The sequence below is a fragment of the Eurosta solidaginis genome, chromosome 5, assembly GCF_040869045.1.
Source record: "Eurosta solidaginis isolate ZX-2024a chromosome 5, ASM4086904v1, whole genome shotgun sequence".
Lineage (NCBI taxonomy): Eukaryota > Metazoa > Arthropoda > Insecta > Diptera > Tephritidae > Eurosta > Eurosta solidaginis.
Genome location: NC_090323.1, coordinates 268,522,578 through 268,549,744, shown reverse-complemented (window position 1 = coordinate 268,549,744; position 27,167 = coordinate 268,522,578). Strand labels below are relative to the sequence as shown.

General features: G+C 37.5%; 1 protein-coding gene across 6 annotated transcripts in view; it reads left to right on the top strand.

The window, feature by feature from the left end:
• Positions 1 to 27,167, top strand: part of Fhos (Formin homology 2 domain containing) — a 206,518-nt gene that overhangs the window by 67,321 nt on the left and 112,030 nt on the right. For all 6 annotated transcript variants that reach the window (XM_067790423.1, XM_067790419.1, XM_067790418.1 and 3 more), the window contains exons 2-4: positions 2,565 to 2,618; positions 2,675 to 6,816; positions 6,993 to 7,059. In XM_067790423.1, coding sequence (XP_067646524.1) covers positions 2,565 to 2,618; positions 2,675 to 6,816; positions 6,993 to 7,059 — 4,263 coding nt within the window. The remainder of the gene's footprint in view (positions 1 to 2,564; positions 2,619 to 2,674; positions 6,817 to 6,992; positions 7,060 to 27,167) is intronic.

The following is a 27,167-nucleotide window of genomic DNA, read 5'->3' as shown; positions in this document are numbered from 1 at the left end:
GTTTTTGAGCAACATGTCTGGTAACAATAATACATCAATTACAGTCATGGACACAGCCACAATTTAGTTTAGATATGAGAATGATAAAAATATCAACACATTTTGTCCGATTAATTGCCAGTCGCTGATTTTGAAAACTTTTAAAAGACCACTAGTGGTCGCTACTCGCAGGAATATTGGATCCAATATGCCTATCTGAGGAGCCGATTAAGTGTGGCTGCGCTACATGAAGATACCTGAGCAGAGAATGAGATGGCAATAATGTTTGCCAGCCCTGGTAGTGAGTATACTTTTGTAAATTTAGTAGGGTCGGCTTTGCGATTCTGAATTGCAAGTGCCAAGATGGAAGCAAATGCCTTTAAGCACATCCGCGGATGAGGACTCCACCGGGCGATGCGTAATCAAAATTTGGCTGCACGCCGAGACTGTCCATAGAGGTTACAATTAACATGGCTTGTTTATCTTATCTTAACCTTACTTAGGAATTCATAATGAGAGTATGCGGCAGATGTTATACATGGGATTGGAATAATTACAAAATATCATGAAAATTTCCCGAATTTCTTACCCCAGTTCACCTCCAAGAAGTTTAAGCTTTCATCTTGCAATCCTAGGTTAGGTTGAACTGGCCAGTTTTGCAATCATGCCCTAAACAGATTTAATTCCACCAGAAAAAATTGCTGGAAGAACTTCGAGATGACCCAGTAGTTATCATTAAACAAGTAAACGGTCTCAAAATGAATTGAGCATCTTGTTTTTTAAGGGCAGATTTTGTATGACGTCGTGACGTGCTGCGTCACATTCACATTTACTTACTTACTTGATTGGCGCTTAATCGTCTAAACGGTTATGGCCGTCCAACAAGGCGCGCCAGTCGCTTATTCGCTCCGCCAACTGGCGCCAATTGGTCACACGAAGGGAGTTTAAATCGTTTTCCACCTGGTCCTTCCAACGGAGTGGGGCCGCCCTCTACCTCTGCTTCCATAGGCGGGTTCCGATAGAAACACTTTCTTGGCCGGAGCATCATCTTTCATTCGCATAATAGGGCCTAGCTATCACAGCCGCTGAGTTTTAATTCGCTGGACTATGTTGATGTCTGCATATAGTTCGTACAGCTCATCATTAAATCTTCTTCGGTATTCACCATCGCCAACGCGTAGAGGTCCATAAATCTTTAGAAGAACTTTTCTCTCGAACACTCCCAAAGCCGCTTCATCTGCATCTTCATTGTCATGGTCTATGCTTCTGCCCCATATAGCAGGACGGGTACGATAAGTGACTCGTAGAGTATGATTTTCGTTCGCCGAGAGAGGACTTTACTTTTCAATTGCCTACCTAGTCCAAAGTAGCATTTATTGGCAAGATTGATTCTACGCTGGATTTCAGTGCTGATGTTGTTGCTAGTGTTGATGCTGGTTCCCAAATAAATGAAGTCTTTTACTATTTCGAAATTATGGCTGCCAACAGTAGCGTGGTTGCGAAGGTGCGTATGCGCTGACTCTTTGCTCGATGACAGCAGGTACTTCGTTTTGTCCTCATTCACCATCAAACCCATCTTTACCGCTTCTTTTTCCAGTTTGGAGTAAACAGAACCAACAGCGCGGGTGGTTAGGGCGATGATATCAATGTCATCAGCATATGTCAGTAATTGCACGCTTTTATAGAATATTATTCCACAGCGGTTAAGTTCTGCAGCTAGTATAATTTTCTCCAGTATCAAATTAAAGAAATCGCACGATAGGGGGTCACCCTGTCTGAAACCTCGTTTAGTTTCAAACGGAGAAGTTCTTCCCAATTCTGGCTGAGCTAATGGTGTTGCTTAACGTCATTTTGCACAGCCATATAAGTTTTGAGGGGAAACGAAATTCAGACATAGCGGCATATAGGCAGCTCCTTTTCGTGCTGTCGAAGGCGGCTTTAAAGTCGACGAAGAGGTGATGTGTGTCGATTCTATTTTCACGGGTTTTTTCCAAGATTTGGGGCATTGTGAAAATCTGCTCGATGGTAGATTTACCAGGTCTGAAGCCGCACTGATAAGGTCCAATCGGCCGGTTCACGGTGGGCTTTAATCTTTCGCACAATACACTTGAAAGGACGTTATATGCGATATTAAGAAGGCTGATTCCACGATAATTGGTGCATTTTGCAGTATCCCCCTTCTTGTGGACTCGGCAAAGAACACTTAGATTCCAATCGTCGGGCATGCACTCGTCCGCCCATATTTTGCTAAGAAGTTGCTGCATGCGCCTTACCAACTCCTCGCCGCCGTACTTGAATAGCTCCGCAGGCAATCCATCAGCGCCCACGGCCTTGTTCACATTTACATTCAATATAATAGCAAACATTTTACAAATGCACTCAAGTTTACTGCCACTTGCTGTCACTTACTGAAGTGTGTACAAGCTCTTATAACATACGAGCTTTAATTTAAGTGAGAAAAAATGCTTCGTTGTGCAGCGCTGAATTATACATAATTTGCCCCTTAGTAGCCAATTCATTCATACATATGTAATACGATTTAGAGATGTCAAAATATTAAGCCACTTGTTTTCATTCCTTTACAGAGTCCATGGAAAACTAGTGTAGGATGTTCATACAAATCGAGCGGTACTAGTGCGGTAAGAATAGTGTCTTTATGCAACTTGTATTTTCTACTTACTCTTGTTACTTTCAGTATTCCACCCGCGATGACGTCGGTAGCAGCAATTCACGTTACACCTCTTTGGCTGCGCCCAGTACATATCGGCCGTCCTTTTCAGGTGGTACTTACCGTATCAAACGCGATCCACCAACAAGTCTGCAAACACCTTCTTATACCAGCCGTTACACACCGAGTGCATCTACGCGCACTGCAGATACTACCAGTGACATCAGCGGCACAAAAGGTAGTCAGCTAAAGCGTTACACGCCATCCACTGCCAGTAAGTATGGAACGTCGCGCGAACCCAGTCCTGCCGCACTCGAAATTACAAATCGCATGCGCAGTCGCGAGCCGAGTCCAGTTTCACGCACACTACGTGGGAAATCACGTGATCCCAGTCCAGTGGTGGACACTAGCTGTAAAATTGGTTACAGCGGGCTTAACTCCTACCGCATGTCAACGCCGAAACAAGCGAGTACAAGCGGTTATAGCGCACGTTATGGCAACGCACGTGCAGCGAGTCTAGCGCCCACCATGCTACCAGACAAATCGATTTCTTATTTAACTGCAAGTGATTTTAATGCACTATCCGCTTTACGCGCCAGAGCACGCAACAAGTCCAATGAGAAGGAGATCGAAACGGATGTGCCCGCAGTAGAAGATCCACCAAACTCAGCAGCCCAAAAAAATGATGGCGAAAGTGAGTCGGAGGAGGAAGAAGAGGAAACGTTTATTACTGTGTCGGTTGTCACGCGTGCTACATCGCCCACACCGCCTGGCAGCGCGTCAACGGTTCAACGAGCGCGACGCATAGATATCGCAAAAACGATTGAAAAGTTCATGCTGCGCTCAACACGTCCACGTGATACGCTAGAGAAAGAAATACAATCGGATCGTTTGGATGATTCTACACGATACTCACGTTTTAGTTTGAGTACGCGCGTGCCTTCGTATTCATCTGAGGGACGTTATGGGTCTACAACTTTACGCTACAACTCTACGTCAGCGTCATCTGTTTCGAAGTCCTCACCGTCAAGTGGCTCAAATTCTAGTAGCAGCGAGCCAAAGAAAGAAGCCACATCGTCCAGCACAAAAGCGACACGTTCTAACGGAAGCGCCAAGTCAAAATTATCACCTCCAAAAGTTGTGCGCATAAGCTCGAGAAATTCATCGGTAGAGAATCTCACTGTCAATACAAATGCCAACAAACCACCTACTGCCCCAAAGGGTGAGTCACCTACTAAGAGTAGCTCTGGTAGTACACAAGCACCAACAAAATTACCAAATAAAGATTTTCGTAAATCCGCGCTGAATGTTGGTCCCACAGATCGACCACGCAAGTCGCGCACTCCCAGCAGCGGCACAGATTCAGATGCCATACAGCAAGGCCAATGCGAGCTAGTGAATGGCTCCGCTCTCCGGAAAGATCGCTCACCGAGTGCTAACTCCGAAGTAAGCAATATTTCGGCTGCCTCAAGTAAACGAAGCACGACAGGTGAGAATAAATCACGTCCACGCTGTCATGCCAAAAAATCATCAACGTCATCGTTGAGTCGTCACAATAGCAGCAATAATTTAAATTTGAAAAATAGCTCACACAAATCATGCACACCAATAACGTCTTCCAATTCGTCATCATCAGCGCTTATTTCTGTATCATCAAATATATCATCATCGAGCGGTGCCGAAAGCGCTGCCGAACCAAAGAAATTAAATAAAAAGCACACGAAGAAGAAGAATCTCAACACCCACAACAAAGATAAAGATTCAGCCAATATTTCGAGTGTGACAGAGTGTACGCCAGCTAGCACAGGTGATGCTAATGAGTCGTCGTCGCAGCATAGCGCACCTAAAAATAGCAAAGCAGTACAACCACCAGCATTGCTGAGCGCTAATGATGGACATGCCACCCAGCGCACCACAATACCCGGAGCTGCTGAATCATCACACACAAATTCGAAATCACCATTCACCTCGTCGCAAGAGAAACCCACTAATCGGCTACAAAAGTTGTCATCCGTGTCGAACTTTTTTGTTGCTCGTCAAAGCGATACAAACAGCGAACCAATTTTCCTTGAAAGCTCTGAGAACTCAGGCGGAGACTCCGAGGCAGGCCAAAAAATTAGTGTCTGCAGTTTAACGGCAGCAATCAAATCGAATACTTTGCTATCGACAAAAGCGATCACAACGACAAAAACGACTGATCCTGCCAGCAAAACAAAAGCAGCAGGAACAGAATCGACGACAACGACATCGAAACGAAATTGTTATAAATCAAGCCTCGAAAGCACAGATACAGATACATCTGCAGGGCGGAATCCACGGAGTATAACAAAATTTAGTAACGAAACAGTGGAACGTAGTAAATCTTCGCGTACAAAATCGAGTAATGCACATTTCCCACGGGAAACGAGCATTACAGAGACGGCATTAACGAGCGAGCAAATCACAGGATCCTACACGACCACGGCGGCTACGTCAGCGGAAGAGGATTCCAGTTGGTGGCAAGACACCAGTAGGCAAATTAATACTGCCTCTGCTTTGGGTTATCACCAAAAAGACGATATGCGTTTCAAGCTACGTCATTTCAATTCGGGCGAAACGGCATGGTGGTTGCGCAACGACGAAGATGACACTTTGGCTGATGATGACTTGAAAACGCTTAATCAGTATGAAGGGGATCAAAGCGAAGGTGGCGCAACAGATATCACACAGTCGTTAACAAATAATACAGGTTCAAAAAGTTCTAGTGAACAACACAAGGAATCGCAGCCGAAGTACGGCTCGCTGGCGGGAGAGCGCAGTTACGAGAGCGAGATTGAGTGCGCACAAGAAGCAGCTCATAACGAAAACGATCAAAACGCATCAAATTATAGTCAGGCGCCGACGGCTTATTATGAAACGAATGGCGAGTTCAAACAAATACCAAGAAGCCACTGCACACCAGAAAAGCCCTGGTGGGGTAGTTCTACTGAGAATAGTAAAGCGGATGATGGCAGCAGCGCGTGCTTGGGAAGGTCAAATAGTTCGGGTAAACAAAATGGAGTTTGTCGCGTACAATCTGGAGAGAAACCTGATTGGTTAAATGGTAATGAGAAGAAACCGACCAACAAACAAATGCTGGAGAAAGACGCTGCACAAACAGAAACACGCGTAGGGGAGAGTGTGGAGCGATCAGCGAGTAGTAGCGCTAAGAATGTGATTGATGAGAAGCGCTGGTGGATGTCTGGCCCAATGAAGAAACAATTCACGGTGCAGCGTGTGGAGTCGGGCGAGCGTGCTTGGTGGCAACAAAGCGATGACGACGCTACGAATAGTCAACAACAACCACAACCACAAAAGTCATCGAGCAATACGCAGTTGGTGCGTAACCAATCGAATGGAAAATTTTGGGAGCAGAAGGATAGTGAGGAAGAGCACTCGAGTATGCCACATTTTGTGCATAGTGGTTCGAGTGAAAAAGCGAGTGGACAAGCGGAAATAGTGCAAAACGGTACAGAAGTAAGAAATGAGGAAAGGCTTTTAGAGGTAGATAGAAATTATATTGGACCGGATGCAGAAGTGCAACAAATTAACGGTGACATGGCAACTGCGTTGCAACAACAGCAAAATTTTGGCAACGAGCTAAGTAATTCATTTAGTTTTGAATATTTAGAAAGACCGCCGCCATTGGGACAATGTGCCAGCCCTGTCGACCCTGAACCGCAGCAAGAATTACAGCAACAACAACAGCAAGTAACGCGGATATCAAATCGATGCAATTCCCCTTACGAAAACATTCCAATGCCGAAAGTTCAAATAAATCATTACTATCCACCACAATTCGCACAGCAATCACCCAGCGCACAAACACCAACATCACCAAATTATCAACAACAAAGACAATATATGCAGCAACAGCAACACCAACAAATGCAACAAACACCACAAACGATCGATTATTATACACCATTCTGTGGTTATAACAATAACAACAACAATAATCGCCAAATAAATGGTGAAAAGCTTTTCATATCACGCCATCAGAATATCGATGAGCTTTTAGGTGGTTCGTGTCGTCCATTGAGTCCGCTCTTTTTGGATAGCAGAAATAGCTTTTCTACAGTGGTGACTCCCGATCAAGTGCGCATACACGATAGCACAGCACAAATGCCGGTTATTCAGCGAATGGAAAGGTAAGCTTTTTGATATGAGTGTAAATGTGATGTGCGGGTGTGTATGATAAAGCTTAATGTACATATGTGACTACTACTACATACCTTTATTGATTATGTTTGTTTTGATTCTGAATTTTTATTGCTTTATTTTCTCTTTTCTTTTGCATATCGTCTTGTGGTCATTGATCGAATAGAGATGAATGTGATTATTATGGAAATGGAAACGCGACACTGTCCACTGCGCATTATGAACAAAAAGTGGTAAGTGAAGTTTACTTTGAGGTAATAATTAGAGAAAATATTTACAAATGAAGTTTAGTGGCTGATAATGAGCATCTACTTACAAGCTCGACTTTGAAATTCTATTGCCAAAAAAATGCAGTTCTGGTACAGCTTGACTGTTTTGGGATGGATTTATCTAACCACTTGATCCTTCGGGTTTTTTTTTACCGAAACGGGGGGCTCTCCGAAGCGTATGGAGCTAACAGTGGTAAGGTTGCGATTGGTTGAACGAAGAATTAGATTCGAGTTCGTTGGTTTAAGTGATAGGTACATCGCGGGGCACGACTTGCATGCCTCTACTCTATGAAGAACTTGTTTAACTTCATGCTGTGGTTGTAGTTATACCCGACCAATCCGCTTGACCATATAAAGGAAACGAATCACAATCATTTGCTAGTTGTTTCAGGAAACTAGCAGTTTCAATGGGCTTCGCCCATAAAAATAGTGTTAGCGACCTTGGTTCTACGTTGAAATTGAAAAGATGGTGCGGCGGGGCTGACTCTGTATAAGGGATTAAACTCTTATTACATATATACAGCTGTAAGTTGGGAGAGATGGAAGCGCGCTTTACTTATAAGTCTGCGTACATTTTCTGCAAACAAATGATCTTTTATACCAAAGATTATTGGACGTAAATTTATTCAGAAGTTAACCGAATATTTATGGATACTCTTGATGGTGTGCTCATGTTCCTCAGGAGCTAATGCGGTCGAACTTCGTTGCTTATGTGAAAATCGATCATATAAGTGTGATCGGCGTACACTTATGTTCTTTTATAGACGGAATATGAGTGTTTTAGTTCTCCTCTTAAGTTATTTTCCCCAGTATTAAAAGAAATTTTCATTGCTTACGGACTCTTTTCAACTGAAATCCTAGTTGATTTTCAGAAAAGCGCAGAAAAGGCTCCTGTTTGCATAGGCCTTTACATTGGTTCAAAAGTCTGGTACTATGGTACTGGGGACTATATTTGACATTTTCACTGTCAGTTTAATAAAGCTGTGTGTATTCTCTGTCGTGGTTTGAAATGTGAACGAAAGTTAAAAACCTCCCTCACTATTAAGCAAGGAGAAAAATTTGTTACATCTGTACAAACTATCTGTCGATTATGATACTGCTTTTTGTTTCCCAGACCATGAATTTTGACACTAACATCTTTCGGCCTATTTTGTCTTTTGCTAATTGAGCGTACTCTCTGATTGCTGTCTCACACAAAGCTATGCTACCGGCAGTGTCCTTGCCTTCTCGAGCACCGTGAAATTCCTCATCTTACCAGTCTTATGGCTGCTCTCTCATAGTGCTGCAGATGGTGTGAAAGCTCCTTCTGTAGGGGCGAACGTTAATCTTAAGCGAGTATAAATGAGATTAGCTAGCTATTCTGTGAGTAATTTTCTCGCTCAAACTTCATGTCGCCTGGCTGCGGTGGTGGTCAGAGTCGAAATTCGGAGGTGCATATCATGTAGCAGCGGCTAAGCCGGCATTTTTGATCAGATCAACTGCAAGCATGATCGATCGGCTCAAAATGGCTACAGATTACAATATTTCATTTCGCCGCGAACTCAAGCAGCCTCTAATCGTTCGAAAATGTTACATTCCTAGAAAACAAGAAAAAATTTCGAAATTACTCTATCCGAAAGAAATAAATGCCTGCGTACTTGTTTGGCTGGGTTATTGAATAGGCTACAGAAAAATTGCATTCATTATTTTGCATACAAACTAAAGAAAGAATATAACACCAATAAAGCTAAATGTCAAAGTTCAGTACTTGCTTTTGATTGTACTACTATGGGTGGGGCGCTTTTTTGCAAGAAAACTTTTTTTACAATTATATTATAGAGGATTCCTGTATGACTCACGCACTTAATTGTGCTATTTTCAGTGATTTCTCGATGTGACAGAAAAGTGTACTCTTTGCAACTGAACTTTTCTTATTTTAAATTTGCGTGATTCAATTAAGCAGTGAAGTAAAATTACTTAAATAGATTTGCCTTGCTTCTCGCGCAATCTTTGCAATGAAATTTTTGTATTCCTATCACTCAAGTTGATTTGACACTTAACTTTTCTATTTTACTGCTAAATTATCACTTATGCTAATATTTTATTACCTAATAAATACATATGAACAAATACATAAAAAAAGTTGAATGTATCTCAACTTTTATGTTTTTTGATTAGGCAAAACAACATAGGAAATATATTAAATATTCGTAAGAACAAAAAAAAAAAAACAAAAGCTCAAGTGTTGACAATGAAAACTGACGGTAATTGACTTTTATTCTTTTTTATTTAGAACCATTGTTGTTTTTGACTTTTCGAAAAAAATAAAATAAATTTAAATTAAATTTAATTAAATTAAATTAAATTAAAATGCGACAAAAGCACGGACCTGGGTGCTAATATACATTTGGGAGTTTCCACCAAGTCATAGCTACTCCTCTGAGCTAAAAAACAAAATCCATCTTGCACTATCAAAAAATATTTAGATGCATTCAAATTAGACTGCTCTATTAAAATTTAAATTTTTTTTTGCATTTGGATATCGTGACGTAGACGTAAGCTCAGCTCAAAGTTGATAACAAGGTAGTTTGAAAAACTTTAAAATTATAATCGTAGTTGCAAAGATTTTTTATGAAGTTGCCCTTTTTTACAAACATCAAATTCAACAGCGAAGAATTGGATATACTTTTTGCATAATTCGAAACAAATCTCAAGATGTTTGGAAGAATGTACGGCTCACAGTAAATATCTAAGCTATAAAAGAAATGGTGTCGCGACCGTTACGAGAAGAGGGGGAAAAGTTGAGAACTAGAATTTTCAAAAATTTAATTTTTTGCGTACATATTATATATTATTTTTGTAATACAATAACAAAATTTCATTAAGAAAAGTTAAGCAGCTTAATTTATTTCTACCTTTCTATATGTGACTCGACCATAATATTCGTTACATTTTATTTGAAGCTCAACGCATTATACTTAAGTCATATTTTTTGTTTTAATCAAGCGGGCAATGGAACAGATTCAACTTTGCACACAAAAGCAACTGATTTTAGTGGTACTTATCATTTTTCTATGCAAGCCCTCGTTGTCGAAATATTGACCAAAGTTTGAACATGGATAACTTTAAAATATTTTACTTCCATATGGGTATCACAGGAAAAGATATGTTTTATTCTAGTTTATTTATTTATTTATTTATTTATTGATCTCCACATATGAAATTAATGAAATTACAATGAAATTTACAATGTCGCGACTGTGCTCTTCTTCTACATTTTCAAATGTAATGGCAAATTTCCAGGTACATTTTGTTCAGTTTTGATACAACAGTTGGGAAGTTTCAATTATAAAGAACATTTTAAATACTTTATCATAAAAATCCATCTCCTTTTGGCAAAGTTATGCGGACTTGAAAACATAAATGGTTGCTTCAACGGAAATATAGTTTTTGATATCTATCGAAAATGCCGATAAATAAATTAAAAAAAAAAAATGGATGGGTCAAAAGAAAAAATACGTGTCTAATGAAATAGGCCAAGATACAAAATATTTCTGTTTCATCTACCTGCCGGTTTTCTTTAAATGATAGTTTCTATTTTTTACGATAATGTTTTTTCCATAAATGGGATAGCAAAAAAGGGAGCTATTCTGGGTTAAAATTTAATAAAGGAACCACAGTGTGAAAACAATCTTTTTGCAGTTTTTTGAATTTGGGGGTTCTTCAACTTGAACACCTTTTTCCGGATTTTTTTTTCCAAGAGTAGGCTATTGAAAAAAGAATGGGCTACTCACTTTGTACTAACGAGCCACAATGAGAAAAAAATCATTTGTATATATTTTATTTTGGTGATTTTCCAACTTGAAAATTTCATTTATGTTATATTTTGTCCAAAAGGTGGGTAAGGAAAATAAGATTGGGCTATCCTCGGCTAACCTTAGGCAAACGAACGACATAGTTTTGTTAAGAAATTCGCATTTCGGTGTATACGCTTCATACAATCCTTCCAATACATATAAAAGCAGGTTTGCATAGGGCACTCTAGTAAGACACTACAGAGAATATGGCTCTATCTGAGGCAACGAAAACGTAAGATCTGAATTCTGTGTCCAATATATCCTTTTTAGGTCTTGTTTTATCCACATATCCGCTAAATTACTATTGCGTGAGAATTGTTTTTGCTACTGATCTTGTTTTTTCTGTTGACTTGTTGTGAAGCTACAGTAAAAAGGAAAACAAACAAGTAAGGAAGGCTAAGTTCGGGTGTAACCGAAAATTACATACTCAGTTGAGAGCTATGGAGACAAAATAAGGGAAAATCACCATGTAGGAAAATGAACCTAGGGTAATCCTGGAATGTGTTTGTATGACATGTGTATCAAATGAAAGGTATTAAAGAGTATTTAAAAAGGGAGTGAGCCATAGCTCTATAGGTGGACGCCATTTAGGGATATCGCCATAAAGGTGGACCAGGGGTGACTCTAGAATTTGTTTGTACGATTTGAGTATCAAATGAAAGGTGTTAGTGAGTATTTCAAAAAGGAGTGGGCCTTAGTTCTATAGGTGGACGCCTTTTCGAGATATCGCCATAAAGGTGGAGCAGGGTGACTCTAGAATACGTTTGTACAATATGGGTATCAAACGAAAGGTGTTAATGAGTATTTTAAAAGGGAGTGGGCCTTTGTTCTATGGGTGGATGCCTTTTCGAGATATCGCCATAAAGGTGGACCAGGGATGACTCTATAATGTGTTTGTACGATATGGGTATCACATTAAAGGAATAAAGGGTTTTGAAAAAGGAGTGGCAGTAGTTGTATAGGCGTTTTCGGAATTGCGAACAAAATGTGGGATGACCCAGAACATCATCTGTCGGGCACCGCTAATTTATTTATATATGTTATACCACGAATAGTATTCCTGCCATGATTCCAAGGGCTTTTGATTTCGCCCTGCGGAAATTTTTCATTTTCTTCTACTTAATATGGTAGGTGTCACACCCATTTTACAAAGTTTGTTCTAAAGTTATATTTTGCGTCAATAAACCAATCCAATTACCATGTTTCATACTTTTTTCGTATTTGGTATGGAATTATGGCATTTTTTTCATTTTGCGTAACTTTCGATATGGAAAAAGTGGGCGTGGTCATAGTCGGATTTCGGCTATTTTTTACACCAATACAAAGTCAGTTCAAATAAGTACGTGAACTGAGTTTGGTAGAGATGTATCGATTTTTGCTCAAGTTATCGTGTTAACAGCCGAACGGAAGGACAGGCCGTCGACTGTATATAAAAACTGGACGTGGCTTCAACCGATTTCGCCCTTTTTCACAGAAAACAGTTATCGCCCTACGATCTAAGCCCCTACGAAATTTCACAAGGATTGGTAAATTTTTGTTCGACTTATGGCATTAAAAGTATCCTAGACAAATGAAATTAAAAAGGGTGGAGCCACGCCGATTTTGAAATTTTCTTTTATTTTTGTACTTTGTTGCACCATATCATTACTGGAGTTGAATGTTGATATGATTTACTTATATACTGTAAAGATATTAAATTTTTTGTTAAAATTTGACTTTAAAATTTTTTTTTTAAAAGTGGGCGTGGTCTTTCTCCAATTTTGCTAATTTTTATTAAGCATACATACAGTAATAGTAGTAACGTTCCTGGCAAATTTCATTATGATATCTTCAACGACTGCCAAATTACAGCTTGCAAAACTTTTAAATTACCTTCTTTTAAAAGTGGGCGGTGCCACTTCCATTGTCCAAAATTTTACTAATTTTCTAATCTGCGTCATAAGTTCAACTCACCTACCTAGTTTCATCGCTATATCCGTCTTTGGTAATGAATTATTGCACTTTTTCGGTTTTTCGAAATTTTCGATATCGAAAAAGTGGGCGTGGTTATAGTCCGATATTGTTCATTTTAAATATCGATCTGAGATGAGTGCCTAGGAACCTACATACATACGTACCAAATTTCATCAAGATATCTCAACATTTACTCAAGTTATCGTGTTAACGGACGGACGGGCGGACATGGCTCAATCAAATTTTTGTCGATTCTGATCATTTTGATATATGGAAGTCTATATCTATCTCGACTCGTTTATACCTGTACAACCAACCGTTGTACAATCTAATATACTCTGTGAGCTCTGCTCAACTGAGTATAAAAATTGCACACAGAAACGTATGTATGAGTCGTCGCTTTGGCTGTGACTAATATTTCACGCTGATTCACTCTACACCACACCTCCCCAGCTTGTCATGGAGACAACCAGCGAATCAGACAGTTATTCTATTTACGGGCGCTGTATTTAACCAAAAGCCAGCAGCAATCAGTCGCTGCCAATTACCAGCCATCAGACATCAACAACTAGCAATGAATGGCTTAAATTACAATAGTTAACGTGTGTGAGCAACAATGCATTTTTTGGTATTTTTCGTTGAGAATAAATTGATACTTTGTTACATATCTATAAGTATATAAACATACAGTAGCGAACGCGAAACTAGCAGTGGAAATTTTTATCCCATTTCGTCAATGAAATTCTGTTTTATTGATTTTCTATAATTTAAAAAATAACTTCCATGAATTTATGAACTGAAACTATGCTAACCTATCTCAAAAAGGGTGTAAAACTTCGAAAATCCGAGAATATTTCGAACTTTTTATTTAGAGTTTTTGAACCTTTTTATTCAGCTTTTAAGCCAAAACAATTTTAGTCTGAAAATGTAGATGCTTAAAAGTTCTCATTGTTTTTGAAAATTTTGTTTCCGAAGGGTGTTCCACATTTTCGGTCGTGTTAAAAGTGAAGTTATTGGGCATACTCACAAAATTGAGAAAACTTTAAATAAAAAGCTCGTTTTTGTATAATTTTCGTGAATTTTCGAACATTTTTAAAAACGTTTTTGAGTTTGGTTTGCATATTTTCAGTAGCAAAAGGCTTCGTAAAGTATCGAAAATGAAGAGAAAAAAATTTCAATATTTTCGGATTTGAGGCCACGTTTCCAAGTTGTAAACTCAACCATGGGACAGAGTGAAAAATGCGTCAGCTTGACAATTGTTGGGGCAACTCTCCAGAGATAGTTATGAAACAATACTGTTATGTGGATTATTAGCCAGGGTAACGCATATCGATAATGCCAGCATTTTGAAAATTAGTACTTGGTTGCACTCGACTTATATCCATTAAATTAATTTCTAATCAAATTATAATTGTTATTTGCGGAGCCCTACAGGGCTCAATTAACGGGATGAGGGGACCACTTCAGGGTCATTGGGGATCAGTTCCGGATGTTTATGGGGAATCGTTCAGGGTCCTCCCAGAGGCTTTTGAGTATGCCCCTAGGATTATTTTGGGGATTTTCTTTTGGGGCCCTTCCAGGAATATTTGTTTATCACTTCCGGGTAAATATTAGCATTTCGACATGATTGTACGGACTACTTCGTGGTCCGCCCGGTTTAGTTTCGGAATACTTTGAGGTGTCATTTGTGATCACGTCAGTGGTAATTACAGTGGTAAATTCAAGATCCCTTCTAGAGAATTTAAGTACAGTTTTGAGAATCTTTTCCGGAGATGCCAATGATTATTCATGCTGACTTATTTTGTTTTGTTCATTTTCCGACATGGGTGTAATCGGTTTGTAGCCACGCCTACTTTTAAATATCAAATATATTTTCCATACTATACTACATACATACCTCTTGCGGATATTCCAGAACATATAACATTTTTAAGATTCTAACTTTAATATGACTACTATCGTATATACATTAGACTGGGTCGAATTATTAACCGATATGGCGCCATCGATTTTTCGATAGGATTTTGGCTCAAAAAATTTTATTTGATTGTAAAATTTTCATGTCAAAAGTCAAAAAAATGAAATTTCGCAAGCTCGAAAATTATTTTTTTTGGGTATGCCTAGTGTAACTTTTTTCCTGAGCCCAAATCCTATCAAAAAATCGATGGCGCGATATCGGTTAACGTTCGTCCATACAAATCGACCCACCCTAATATACATTCATGTATATAATGATATGTGTAAGCTGAGTTGTTTGATAAAATCTGTCTCCTCATAGTTCTGGAAATCTGTAAGTCTGCCATTGCGAATTATTCGTATCGTGTAGGTGTTGCGATTATTCGCCTTTCAATTTAAACAATTTTCTTATTCTTGATTTTATTTTCGCATAAATAGGCACATATGTATGTACATATATACATAGCACCTTATGTACATATCTCGTGATTCTGTTCCTTGTTGTTGTTGACTTCAGAGCATGCGTTTTTGAGGGCGAGCCGCATTTAGTTATGAAGGTTGGTTCGCTGGATTACTACGATGTTTGCGGTGCCTGATTTAGTTTCAGCTTCTGATTGACGTGTTGAGATTGTTGCAGTTTTTATTGTTTCTGGAGATTTAATATCTGCAGCACTTTATTGTTTCATGTACATTCATATATTGCAGATGTGTGTGTGCCTTTGGTGTATTATGTAGGTGGATTTACTGTTGTCTTTGGTTTCTGATAAATCGGTGGCAACATTTTTTCATTACAAACTTAAGAGATATGCCAATTAATTTGTTGAGATTCATTACTCAGCAAAAGTCATAAAGTATACAAAATAATTGTAAGAAGGAAATGTGATATTGCAATATTTTCTTCATTATTTTCCGGTTAAGTAAAAGGTACGTCTATAGAAGAAATGCACGAAGGCAAAGTTCTCAGAGCTGTTCGTTACAGTCCCTGATTAATACCTACGCTAATATGTACCCCTTAAAAATAAATACCTGGCTCGATTTACCCCAAAGGATATTTGGGTCGAGCTTCTCTTCCAATTTGCTTCGTGCTCCTTTCCAATTTTCGAACGGCAGCTACAAGGTTACCCTTTGGTGTAATAGGCGGAGATCGCTACCAACACAACACGGAGTCCGACAAATGTGTACCCTTAGCTGATAGAATATTTACATACATAACGTAGCGAGTATGTTGCCTCACTTGATTACTTTTGTTTGCTGCCTCTGAGTTTTGTGGAAATATCGAAACGATACAAGTCGGCACATTTATATCACAATACAACTTGGCGCGTTTCACCACCGGTGAGATAAATGTTGAGCTTCTCTCAATGGCGGCCACCGTGGTGTGATGGTAGCGTGCTCCGCCTACCACACCGTATGCTCTGGGTTCACACCCCGGGCAAAGCAACATCAAAATTTTAGAAATAAGGTTTTTCAATTAGAAGAAAATTTTTCTAAGCGGGGTCGCCCCTCGGCAGTGTTTGGCAAGCGCTCCGGGTGTATTTCTGCCATGAAAAGCTCTCAGTGAAAACTCATCTGCCTTGCAGATGCCGTTCGGAGTCGGCATAAAAGATGTAGGTCCCGTCCGGCCGATTTGTAGGGAAAATCAATAGGAGTACGACGCAAATTGGAAGAGAAGCTCGGCCTTAGATCTCTTCGGAGGTTATCGCGCCTTACATTTATTTTTTATTATTCTCTCCATCGTCTCCGTATTTAATTTATAGCTAGATCAGCCACTTGTGGAATTCATGAAGCAGCTTCTATCTACAAGGAACATCCAATAAAATATGAGAGACTCGTGGAGGACTGATTACGTGAAAGTGAATTGAAAGGCAGTCGTGTGAAAGCTGAAATATTTCTACTCATCAGTCGCTACAAAAAACTACCTAGCGTCGATGTGATGCTCTTGAATGGAGTGGGTCATAAGTTTTACCGGGGACAGAAACAGGAATACCATAACTGCTCTCTACTCGTGTACAGTAGCTGTGGTTAAGATGTGTGGTATCAAGCCAAACATAATGCATAATTGAAATCATGGGTCCTACCTACATATATTGTTCTACGTTATCATTCCTTTGGTTATATTACCAGAGGGTAGCGGCTAGCCGCAATTCATATGTCAGGGGAATATCACACCATTTGGGTCCCTGAGCCTGCAGAAGATATCTTTATTTTTTGTATCGTGAGCACACCAATGTCTTCAGTGTGGAACTGTAGGAATTATTCGAAGGTTCATTCCCTCTCCTCCAGTATAGGGCTTCCGACTTATTATAGCGTATTTCAGGCGAAACAAGCAACCATAAAGAAGACCCGTTGACTGCTATCTAAGAGCCTTGCAATTCACTCAGTCAGTCACCGATCAAAGACCTCCATGGCAGAAACATGTAATGTAAGGTGGCAACAGCTAATCGAATTTCCCGATGCTATGGGTCCCAGGTTATAGTAATGAACGTTGATAATGTCTTGCCGATGAACTAGAAAGAAAGGCTACTGAACAGACCGTTTTGAACCAGATGGGTGCGATTGTTCCGCCTCTAGCGGAGTGCGTATACTGACTCGTGAGAGTCGAATTGGGTTCCTTATTAACCTTATTTGTATTTACTTTAAACTATTAAATCGGATATAAACGAGCCATTGTAGAAGTTCACAGCGAACGAATAAGAATCAGAGACATTCTGCGCTATATTAGATGGATTTGGTTAAATTTCCTTCATATTTCAATGCGGAAAGACTATATTCCTTCCAAAGGTACCGTAATTGACATGAGTGTTTATTGCTGTAATCATCCACGTTTCAGTTTCATGCACATTCCAGGCCGAGTATGAGAAGAGAAGAAAATTGTATTCGCCAGAAGATTTATTTTGATTACTGTTCAACCGTACAGAGAGGAGCCGCCTCCGGCATTTAAAAACTTCAAAAACATTATAGCTTGAATGATGAATGAGCGCCCGTATCGAGTTATACGATCCTTGGTCGAAATTAATTTCCTAAATCACTTTTGTGAACTTGCGGCTACGCGTATTTTTTATGTGCAAAACTTAGTATCATTTTAACGAACAATTTCTCGGATGGGTAACTCTTTTCTAATAGATCTCGGGTAACACCCACAGAGAAAATTTTGCAAATAAAATTTTTCAAACTTTAATATTAGGATTTCTGGAAGCGGATATAATTTCTTTGCTCCCCAGTAGTAAATGGGTAAGAATATATGTAGTTGTCTTAAGATGAGACTAAAATCCAAAGGCTGAAGAGATTAAACAAGTCGTGTTAGTAGACGAAGGTGCTAGTACCGTATCGTTCTGAATTCATATCCGGCAAAGGACTGCTCATATCCAAAACACTCGCCTTAACCTTGTGTGGAGTTAACAATTCCCAGCTTGATGGAAAGTAGAAGATAAACATTGTAAGGTAAGAGGCGTGATATCCTTTGATCAACTATCGAGTTGCACGTAATTACCCTTTGTAGCATAAAGTTCGGACAATCCTTCATTAAATCGGCGATAATTTCCCTTGGAATTGCGAAAAATGCCATACTTCTTAATTATAACCTCTTAATTAGAACAAAATCTAAAACTCTATCTACTTTGATATGATTACTCAACGATACAGAAGCCTAATAAAGCTGAATGTTGCCCTTCAGCACATACACTTTTCTGATAAATAAATATAAAGTTTGTAGCCTCTGGTCTCCTTCGCACAACCACAACTTCAAATAACTTTCATGTCAATTTATCCGTATCAGTTAAAATGAAATAACAACTTCATCTAAAAATAGCTCGACGCAAGTATGAGCCAGAGTGAATAACTATGTTTGCTACTTTATTAAACCGCAGTAGATTCGTATGCAAATAGTTATAAACAAACGTCCAACTACACATACATACATACACACAGTCATATTTATTTGCATTTTAAGAGGAACATTTTTAGAATAAAGTTCATGCCACATGCCAACAAATGTATAATTCTGCAATGTTATTTTGTGGTAATTTGGTTACTCCTTCCATTTGCTAGCAACACCCGAAGTCACGCAGTTGATCCTCCTGGCGCAACAACTTTTTAGTCACACTACAACAAGTAATCAGCTGCGGTGAATGGTGCAATTTTATGAACACAGCGTGCAACAACAGCATGCCACATGCAACATTTTAGTAGCAGACACACACATGTAAACACACAAATACACACGCACGCACATACATATACGAATATACAATGCTGACTATGACTTTCTTGTCTCTTGTCGGCTGGTACTCATCTTCACGTTGTCAAAAGAAAAACCTTTACCACAGAAAACAACAACACAGTCAGCCAACAGCCAGAAATCATTGAGTTGCGCGCATGCTCATCGTCGCCATGACCATGACTGCTGGTATTTTGCTATTTTTAAAACGTTTTTAAAGCACTTTACTATTTAATAATTATGCCGATTTTGCGCGTACTAATGCTGTCCGAAAGCGGCGAGGAGCTTATGGCATGTATTTGTGTGCTTGTTCTGCCTTTTGACTGTGCGTGCTTGGATCAAATCAGCAAAATGTACGATAGGAGTTGATGAAGTCTAAGGTGGGGTGTCTAATGTTGACTGCGATTGGTAGCCGGGTTGTTGTTGTTGATGCTGCTGATTGCCAAAGAAAAAACAAACGAAGACGTTCAATCAAAAAACTACCTGTGGCACACGTCAAGCTATTTTTAGATTAATGTATGCCAATTAAACAACAACAACAACCATCTGACCGGAAAATAATAAGATTGGTAAACAATATGAATATTGTGTGATGTAGTAGACGAAGGTATGCATAGAATATACTGTGCAGAAGGAATGCCATGTTGCAGAAATTTAAAGAATGCCCAAAAAAATTTATAAGTAAAGCTTTTGTACTTAAAACACTCTTTTCACTAATTTCGAATAAATCTTTAAAATATGGAGCAAATTCCAAAAAGTCCTGTTTAAAAGATGGGGCCATATGCAACCTATCTTTGCGCCGCTTCGAAGCCAGCTTATTACAAAAAACTTTTGAAAAGCGTACTTGTTTGAAGAACGCTCTGCTTAAGAATATTACTCAATAACGATCTAAGTATATGCGATTTTTTTTTTTAAACGATCCGTTTCAGACTTGTTTCGCCGAGTTGGCGGACAGAAGTAATAGCGCAAGGCTGTATTACAGTCCCGTCACATAAGCAGTTTTTCTTATAGATGCGTTTAACTCAATCTTATGCATTATGAGTAGATTGCACGCATTTTTATGGAGAACGGTAGATTGAGCGACACTGGCGCCATCTGACATGAAGAAGCAGCCAACTTGCAAATTGTATTCCAAGCAAAGCATAAGAAGAAGAATTTGACATTTGCCTTGGTTAACGGTGCTGGCACACTTTGCAAAAGAAATTATTTTTCCTACTCGTTGGTGACTTTTCTAACATTTTTCGCAATTAAAACAAATTAATACGACACAAAATATGTTAGCAAGTATTTTTGTTGTATAGGGAGAATGTTTATAACAGTGCTTCGCAAAATTTTGTATGTGAATGGGCAAGGCGAAATAAACTTCAATTGCCAAGTATGAAGTGCCTTCATATTTATAAATGCAACATCTTGGTTGATTGTGGCGATGTTACTGGAATGCATAAGCTTGTGTTAAACGCATCTATACGAAAAATTTCAATGTGCCGCGGCCTTTAGCGTAAGCGTGAGAGCGCATGGACATGAGAATTGGAACATTAAGACGGAAGCATAAACACGTGAAAGTGTATTTGCGTAGTTTTGTAAAAATTGAGGAGTGGCGTACAAAAAGTGAACTTTTTTGGAAATTATGTGTTGCGATTTTAGTGTTTTAAATATATGAAGTGCTATAGCATTTTTCTGGTTGTAGTTTTTGAATCCTTTTCCTAATATGTGGTGTAATAAATTCGAAAAAGATGTTACCTTTTTGCATATAGCATAGCAGCAACAGTGGTACGTCAGTAAAATATTTATATGTCCCACTTCCTAGGTAAAAAAAAGTCAATGCAAAGTTTCATCGAAATCAGGAAACATTTATATGTGCTTATATCGGGAACACACTGTATAGGTGTATGAGTAAATAAACTTTTTGTTAAAAACGAAGCAAAAAGCTAGCACAGAGCTCCACAGATTCCTTTCGATACGACGAAGTCAGTTTTAGGAATATAAACAAATATTTGGCGTGGGTATTGTATTTTACGCAAAAAGAGAGCATCGACCCTTGACCCCGAAACGCGAAAAACTGTACAAGAGTAAACGTGTATTAGCAAAAAAAAAAAACGTAGCAGCATAGAGGTATAAAGGTACAAGCCCGACCTTCTTGGGAATGCTTTAATGTGACCACATTGAACCTTCTGGGTCATCCTACCACTCACCACCTAGTTCCATGAGGAACTTGAGGTCACCTTAGCCTCGCCTAGTGTTTACAAATTTTCTTTATCCTTTTCTGGCATCATAAACTTCATGCGACCGCTGCAAAACATAAACCTTGACCAGAATTCGGGTCTGTATCAAAAACACTTCTTGTTTGCTAACATGGCAATCATATGCGTTTGGTAAAAGAAGGTAAACAAGAAAAGCGCTAAGTGATTTTGTAAATTTTGTCTAGTTTCTACTTTGCTCTTACAAGAGAGTAAAAGCCAACAAACAGAGAGCCACTAAATACAATCCACATGCCAACTGGTCTGCTGTATTGGCGAGTTCCATAAAAAAAGAAAATCACACATACGTGTAAATGTTGGTAATGAAGCCGGCTTATTCCGCCCCCACCCGTTTGGTGAAGCGCTTGGTTATGTTGTTGTTATTTGCGCGCATATAAAGCTTTGTGTGATTTGTGAATTGAATTAATTTTATATGATATTTTGCTAAAATAAAAAAAAAAAATTTAGGAAAATAGTCATACTTACATTACATGAACGTGTAACGTATCTCTAAACTTTTTTCAACTGCACTTCACAGTTGAAATTCAATATCTACTCATTTATATGCACCTACCCACACACTTGCAAATTTATTGTTTGTTATTTTGCAAATAATTTATCTTTAAAATTTTGCTCCAAATACTTAACTAATCTTTTAATGATAGGTAGGTATGAATACGCTGAATTGAATTGCAATGAAAACAACAACAAAAATTCAGTAAAAACAAAGATAACTGCAAATTCGTGCATTGCCTTTCTGGGGCACTACAATTACCGCATATAGTAAACTAAAACTGCTGTCATTTGTTGCTAAATTTAGCCAATTACCTTAAATTGTTAGCTCAATTGAGAATGAAATTTCGCACTTTAAGTTCTATTTTCCATATTCCCTCCCCAAAATACAAAGAGTTGCCTTAGTGTAATTTATTTTAAGAAGAAAAAAACACCAAACTGTTTAGAACAGTTTAAAACTTTCATGGCAGTAAAGGGTGCTTAATTGCATTGTTTTTTGTAAAAAAAAAAAAATATATGACCTTACTCACTTGATTAAACATCAAAAAGGATTTGGCCGCGCAAAGAAGAGCGTCAGTACCTTCCTTGCTACGCTTAATGGGGATATTTGCAACACAAAGGGAACTCAAATCGCTTTTCATTTGGTTACTCCAAGGGAGGTCCCTTCTTAACTTCTTTATACGGGTGACATTGAACTCGTAAATCTTAAAACTTTTCTCTCAGAGAGCCATTTCCTCTGATGTGGTCAGTGCCTATGATTTGCACAATATGTTACCGAAAGCGAACCAAAGTCAGTGCCATCATTATTTCGCGGTCTAAAATCAAATCATTCAAAATCATTTGTTAATTAAAGTCATTGAATTAATGTCCCAAAAACTTTTCCACAGCACAATAGACAACTTGAGTGCTTACAACTCCCACATTTTCGGTATCGAAGATTCAAAAAATGCTAAAATTTATTAGTGTATTTTGTAACTGAAACCAATCTCACAAACGTTTTGGAAAAAATTCGAGAATTTCGAATTTTGTAGTTGGAGTTCTCTAAACTCTTTTCTTTCTTTGTAGCACAATAAATTTTAATCTAACAAAGCACAAGTTAAAAGGTCTCGCAAAATTCGCTTTGATTTTTGACAATTTTTTTTCGAAACAAAATTTTACTCTTTATACGGAAGAAAAGTCTTTAGAAAAGAAAATTTCAAAAATCGATGCCTATTTTGAAGAACTTCCAACCAAAATTGTCTTTAGAAAAGAAAAAAGTCTTTAGAAAAGAGAATTTCAGAAATCAATGCATATTTTGAAGAACTTCCAACCAAAATTGTCGGACTAAAATGCATTGAACTAAGAAATTGAATACTCAACAAGAAAAAAAAAAATTCAGTGAACTTTCAGCTAAAATGTACAAATTTCAAAGAATTTTTACGAGTTTTTCCGAAAACGTTTTTGAGATTGGCTCTTGCCCGGTTTAGTTACAAAATTTACAGAAGTTTTTTTTTTAAATATGGAAAATTGAAAAAAATTGATTTAATTGACGAAATTTGATAAAAATTTCCATTGCATGTTTTTCTTCGCTACTGTATGTCACCATGTCACTCAAAACCTATTAAAGTGCTCATCAAGGATCCACCGCTATCAAAGCTTTTTCCAAGTCTCTTTAGTATGGTGCTTCCAAAGTAACTACATAAATATTTTTAGCTACTTGCAAGCAAATACTCTCCCATACCAATTTGTCAACTAATCCACTTCTCCCCACTACAGTCACATTATTTCAGTTAACAAACTTCCTTTAATATTATTATTTTTATTTTATTATATTTTTTTCATTTATGTTCCAAGTCTTATTCGCGTTCATTATGCGACACGTTTTGCTTTGTATCTTGCACGTTTTCTTATTAGTTGGTAACTTAAACGTTAGCGGGGTAGTGGAGAAAGGCAGTTGAACAACAACAAATGTAAGCATTGTAGTCACTCTGGTAGCTACACAACAAAGTTGGCTTAGCAAGCGAACTCTGCCAGCAACTAAACAGCCAAGTGGTGGATGTTAGCGGCTGTTCGAATGTGGAACCGGTATTTTGCACCTTTGGACAAGTCAATGTTTTGACTTTTGCTCTTCTTGCTTACTTTGTTACATTCATTCTTTTCTTACTTAGTTTATTACTTATGACTTTGTTTGTGCTCTTTGTTGTTTTTATAATTTAGTGTTTACGCTATGTACTATTATTTATTTTGGTAACTCTACGTTTTATTGTTTTTATCGCTGATTTTTGCCATTCTACTTCTTTTGGCTACTACTAGTTCTTTTCAGCTTTATGTCTTCTTGACTTTTTGCTTCATTCATTTCCTTTTATCATCAAACTTTCGTGGACTTCAAGCATTTACCTCAAAGCACACAAACTCATAAAGGCTACGCATATATCCAACACTCGAAATGTGGCGAGCAAAATGAGTATTGAAACAAAGTGGCCCCACCGTAGCAATAGCTACGACTTCGGTTTGGCTCGTTGGCGCTGTGGATCTCGTTGGCTCTTTTACGGTTGATTCAGTTGTTGAGTGACAGCGTAAATAAGTGGTTATGTTAAGGTGTGCGCATTTACGGTACGTTTGAACGTGTCTTAGCGTGGCGTTTGTAAATTTGTAGTCCAGTTACATTAGTATATGTTAAAGAAAATGTCTATATATACATATATAAAACATATACATATGTAGTGACAACGGTAATTTTTTAATTTGAAAATTTTATTTAAATGTCGTGCTTGCGTGATTCTTGTATATGAAATAATAATTAATTAATAAAAAAATTTAAATATTTTACCGGCTTATGAAATAAAAAATTGCAAAATTTCGCTGCTGCTAGCCAGTTGATGTCAATTGAAGTTGTGATAGAATTCATGGCTAGCTTGCCAAATTGATTTGGTTAAAAACAATTGTCTTAAGTGTTGGTTGGTTCTTTAATAAGTATTACCAATTGCCAAAAAGCATAATTGTCGGGATTGTGTATGTGAGGTTTATTTAGATGTAACAGTGCGAGGGTTACTGCGTAAGTCTAATAATAGAAAACATGTCAAATATGACGCGAGCGTCAAAATTAGAGCTGAACACTAAATCCGATTCAAATTTGAACCGGAAAGACGGCTTAAGTAAAATAAAATTAAAAAACAGGAACAGAGATTTTAATTGGAAAGCTTATTAAAAAATTAATTAAAAAATGAAAAACTAAAATAAAAAAAAATTTGTAAAAAGTATAAATAAAAAAAATGTTTACAAAAAAAAATTGAAAATATTTAAAAAACCATAAAAAAAATAAACAACAGAACACTTTCATTGGGACTAGGAACTTGTGTGTGTAGATTCTCCCTTATATAGCTAGCGTTAGCTGATATAGTTGTCAGTTGGGGTGCCCGAGCAGGACGGCACACCGAAAGCTGGCTAACAAACATAGAATGTATGTATGTATGTATATAAGGCCTTATCAAAACATCAATCCATTGTAGCGTATTTCAAACCAAGGGAAATAAAAAATGAAACGAAATCGACTTTGAACTGTAAGAACGAGAAATTATTGGATGAGCCCTCACACATTCACAATTTGGCCTTCAGTGAGCTTCGGGAAACAAATTTTAAAAAACCAATGCGAATTTGAGACCTCTTTCTGAGACTAAAATTTATTGGGCTTAAAAATTGCATACTCAAAAAACTAAAAGACGATTTGACGAAAATTGTTCAGAATTGTCTCTGCTATTTTTCTGCTCGCTGCTATACGTCATGGCGAATATCTTGAAATTAAGAAATCTGTTATCCATTAAACGCATTTTTAAAAAATCTTCTATCGTAGCTGATTATGCTTTTATAAACTTCGTCATCACCTTCCGCTTAAGCTTTGAGTTTCTTAAAAAAAATTTCACAAATTTAGTTTCGAATTCACGTAAATTAAAACTTAATTATAATTTAATTGTGTATGCCGTAAGATCATGTTTTTATCGAGTTAATAAAAATAAAATTTAAGTATTTTCTTTTGAAATATTAGTTTTATATTTAGCTTTGCGGAATTTATTGATTACTTACATATTTAATTTATAAAGTTCATTCGCAGTGCGGTGTAAGAAATCGCTGGCCAACTTGTCTGCGCTTTCAAAATCAAATTTCCTGTTTTTTTTGTTTTTTTTTTTTTTTTTTGTTATATACTTTACAGCTTTTACGAAACGAAAATAAAATTGTTAAACACCGCGAAATACCAGAATTTACATAATCATGCAGTGAGTATAGGCAATAAAAAAATCGATGCGCAAAAAAGCTCAAAAATTGCAGCTGGTTTGTCTTAAGTCTACGTTAGGGGCAAACATTTATTAACTGGTTTGTTGTTGCTTTGTGTTAGCGTATAAACTGTTTGTCTGCAAACTATAAAGTGTTGCGTCTACTTAATCTTTTAAAATCTAATCAGCTGTAAAATAAAAAAAAATCCATATTAAATTGGTCGAAGCAAAGCTGGAATTTTTAAGATAAAGTGTTTCCTACAGACTTGAAAAAAAAAACAATAATAATAAAACAAACCGAATAAAACAAAAACAAAAAACAAAAAATACAAACTAACAAAGCCCCAAATAATTGAAGTCTTCAGCTGGTGTGATTTTGCAACAAACAATTTTAAAATGTGATTAATTTATTAATAAAATGTTACGTCCATTACGGATAGCGAACAACTTGTGAATTGAGTAATTAAAATTAAAAAAACATTTGTAAACTATAAAAATTGTGCTAGCGGCTTATCTGATATTAAATAAGATGTGTTTTTGTAAATTTCTAATTTTTTTTCTTTATTATAAACAATTGGGGTATTTTCACCTGCTGCTTTATAAAGTTATGTAACTGATTTTATCGATGTATTTATTATAATCAAACTACCATAAATAAAAATACACTCAGAAAAAGTTTGTCAAGCCCATACTCTTTCAAGATAGAAAGTTAACAAGGATAATTGAAGTTTTTGCAATTTTCTCTGCTAGTTATGCAAACAAAAGGACTGGTGAATGATATCTCATAAACCGATCGCAAAATCGATTGTTTGATATGAAAGAGACCAATGAAGAAACTATGATGGCAGATCTGTAATGGGTCACGGTTTGATCCAATCTAGACAATCACTGGTGAACTCTGAGAACAGCGTGTGAACTTGTACATTACTGAGTGCAGGATATTCTTTGAATGATTTCATGAATGTTTTGGGATCCTTTTGGAAGCATTTAAAGACTGTTTTCGAGACTACTTTCGGGAAAAATTCACTAATTCAGGGACAATCAACTAAAAAATTTTGAATTGTTTTGGGCTATTATTGCGATCATTTTAAAATATTTTTGATACAAATTCGGG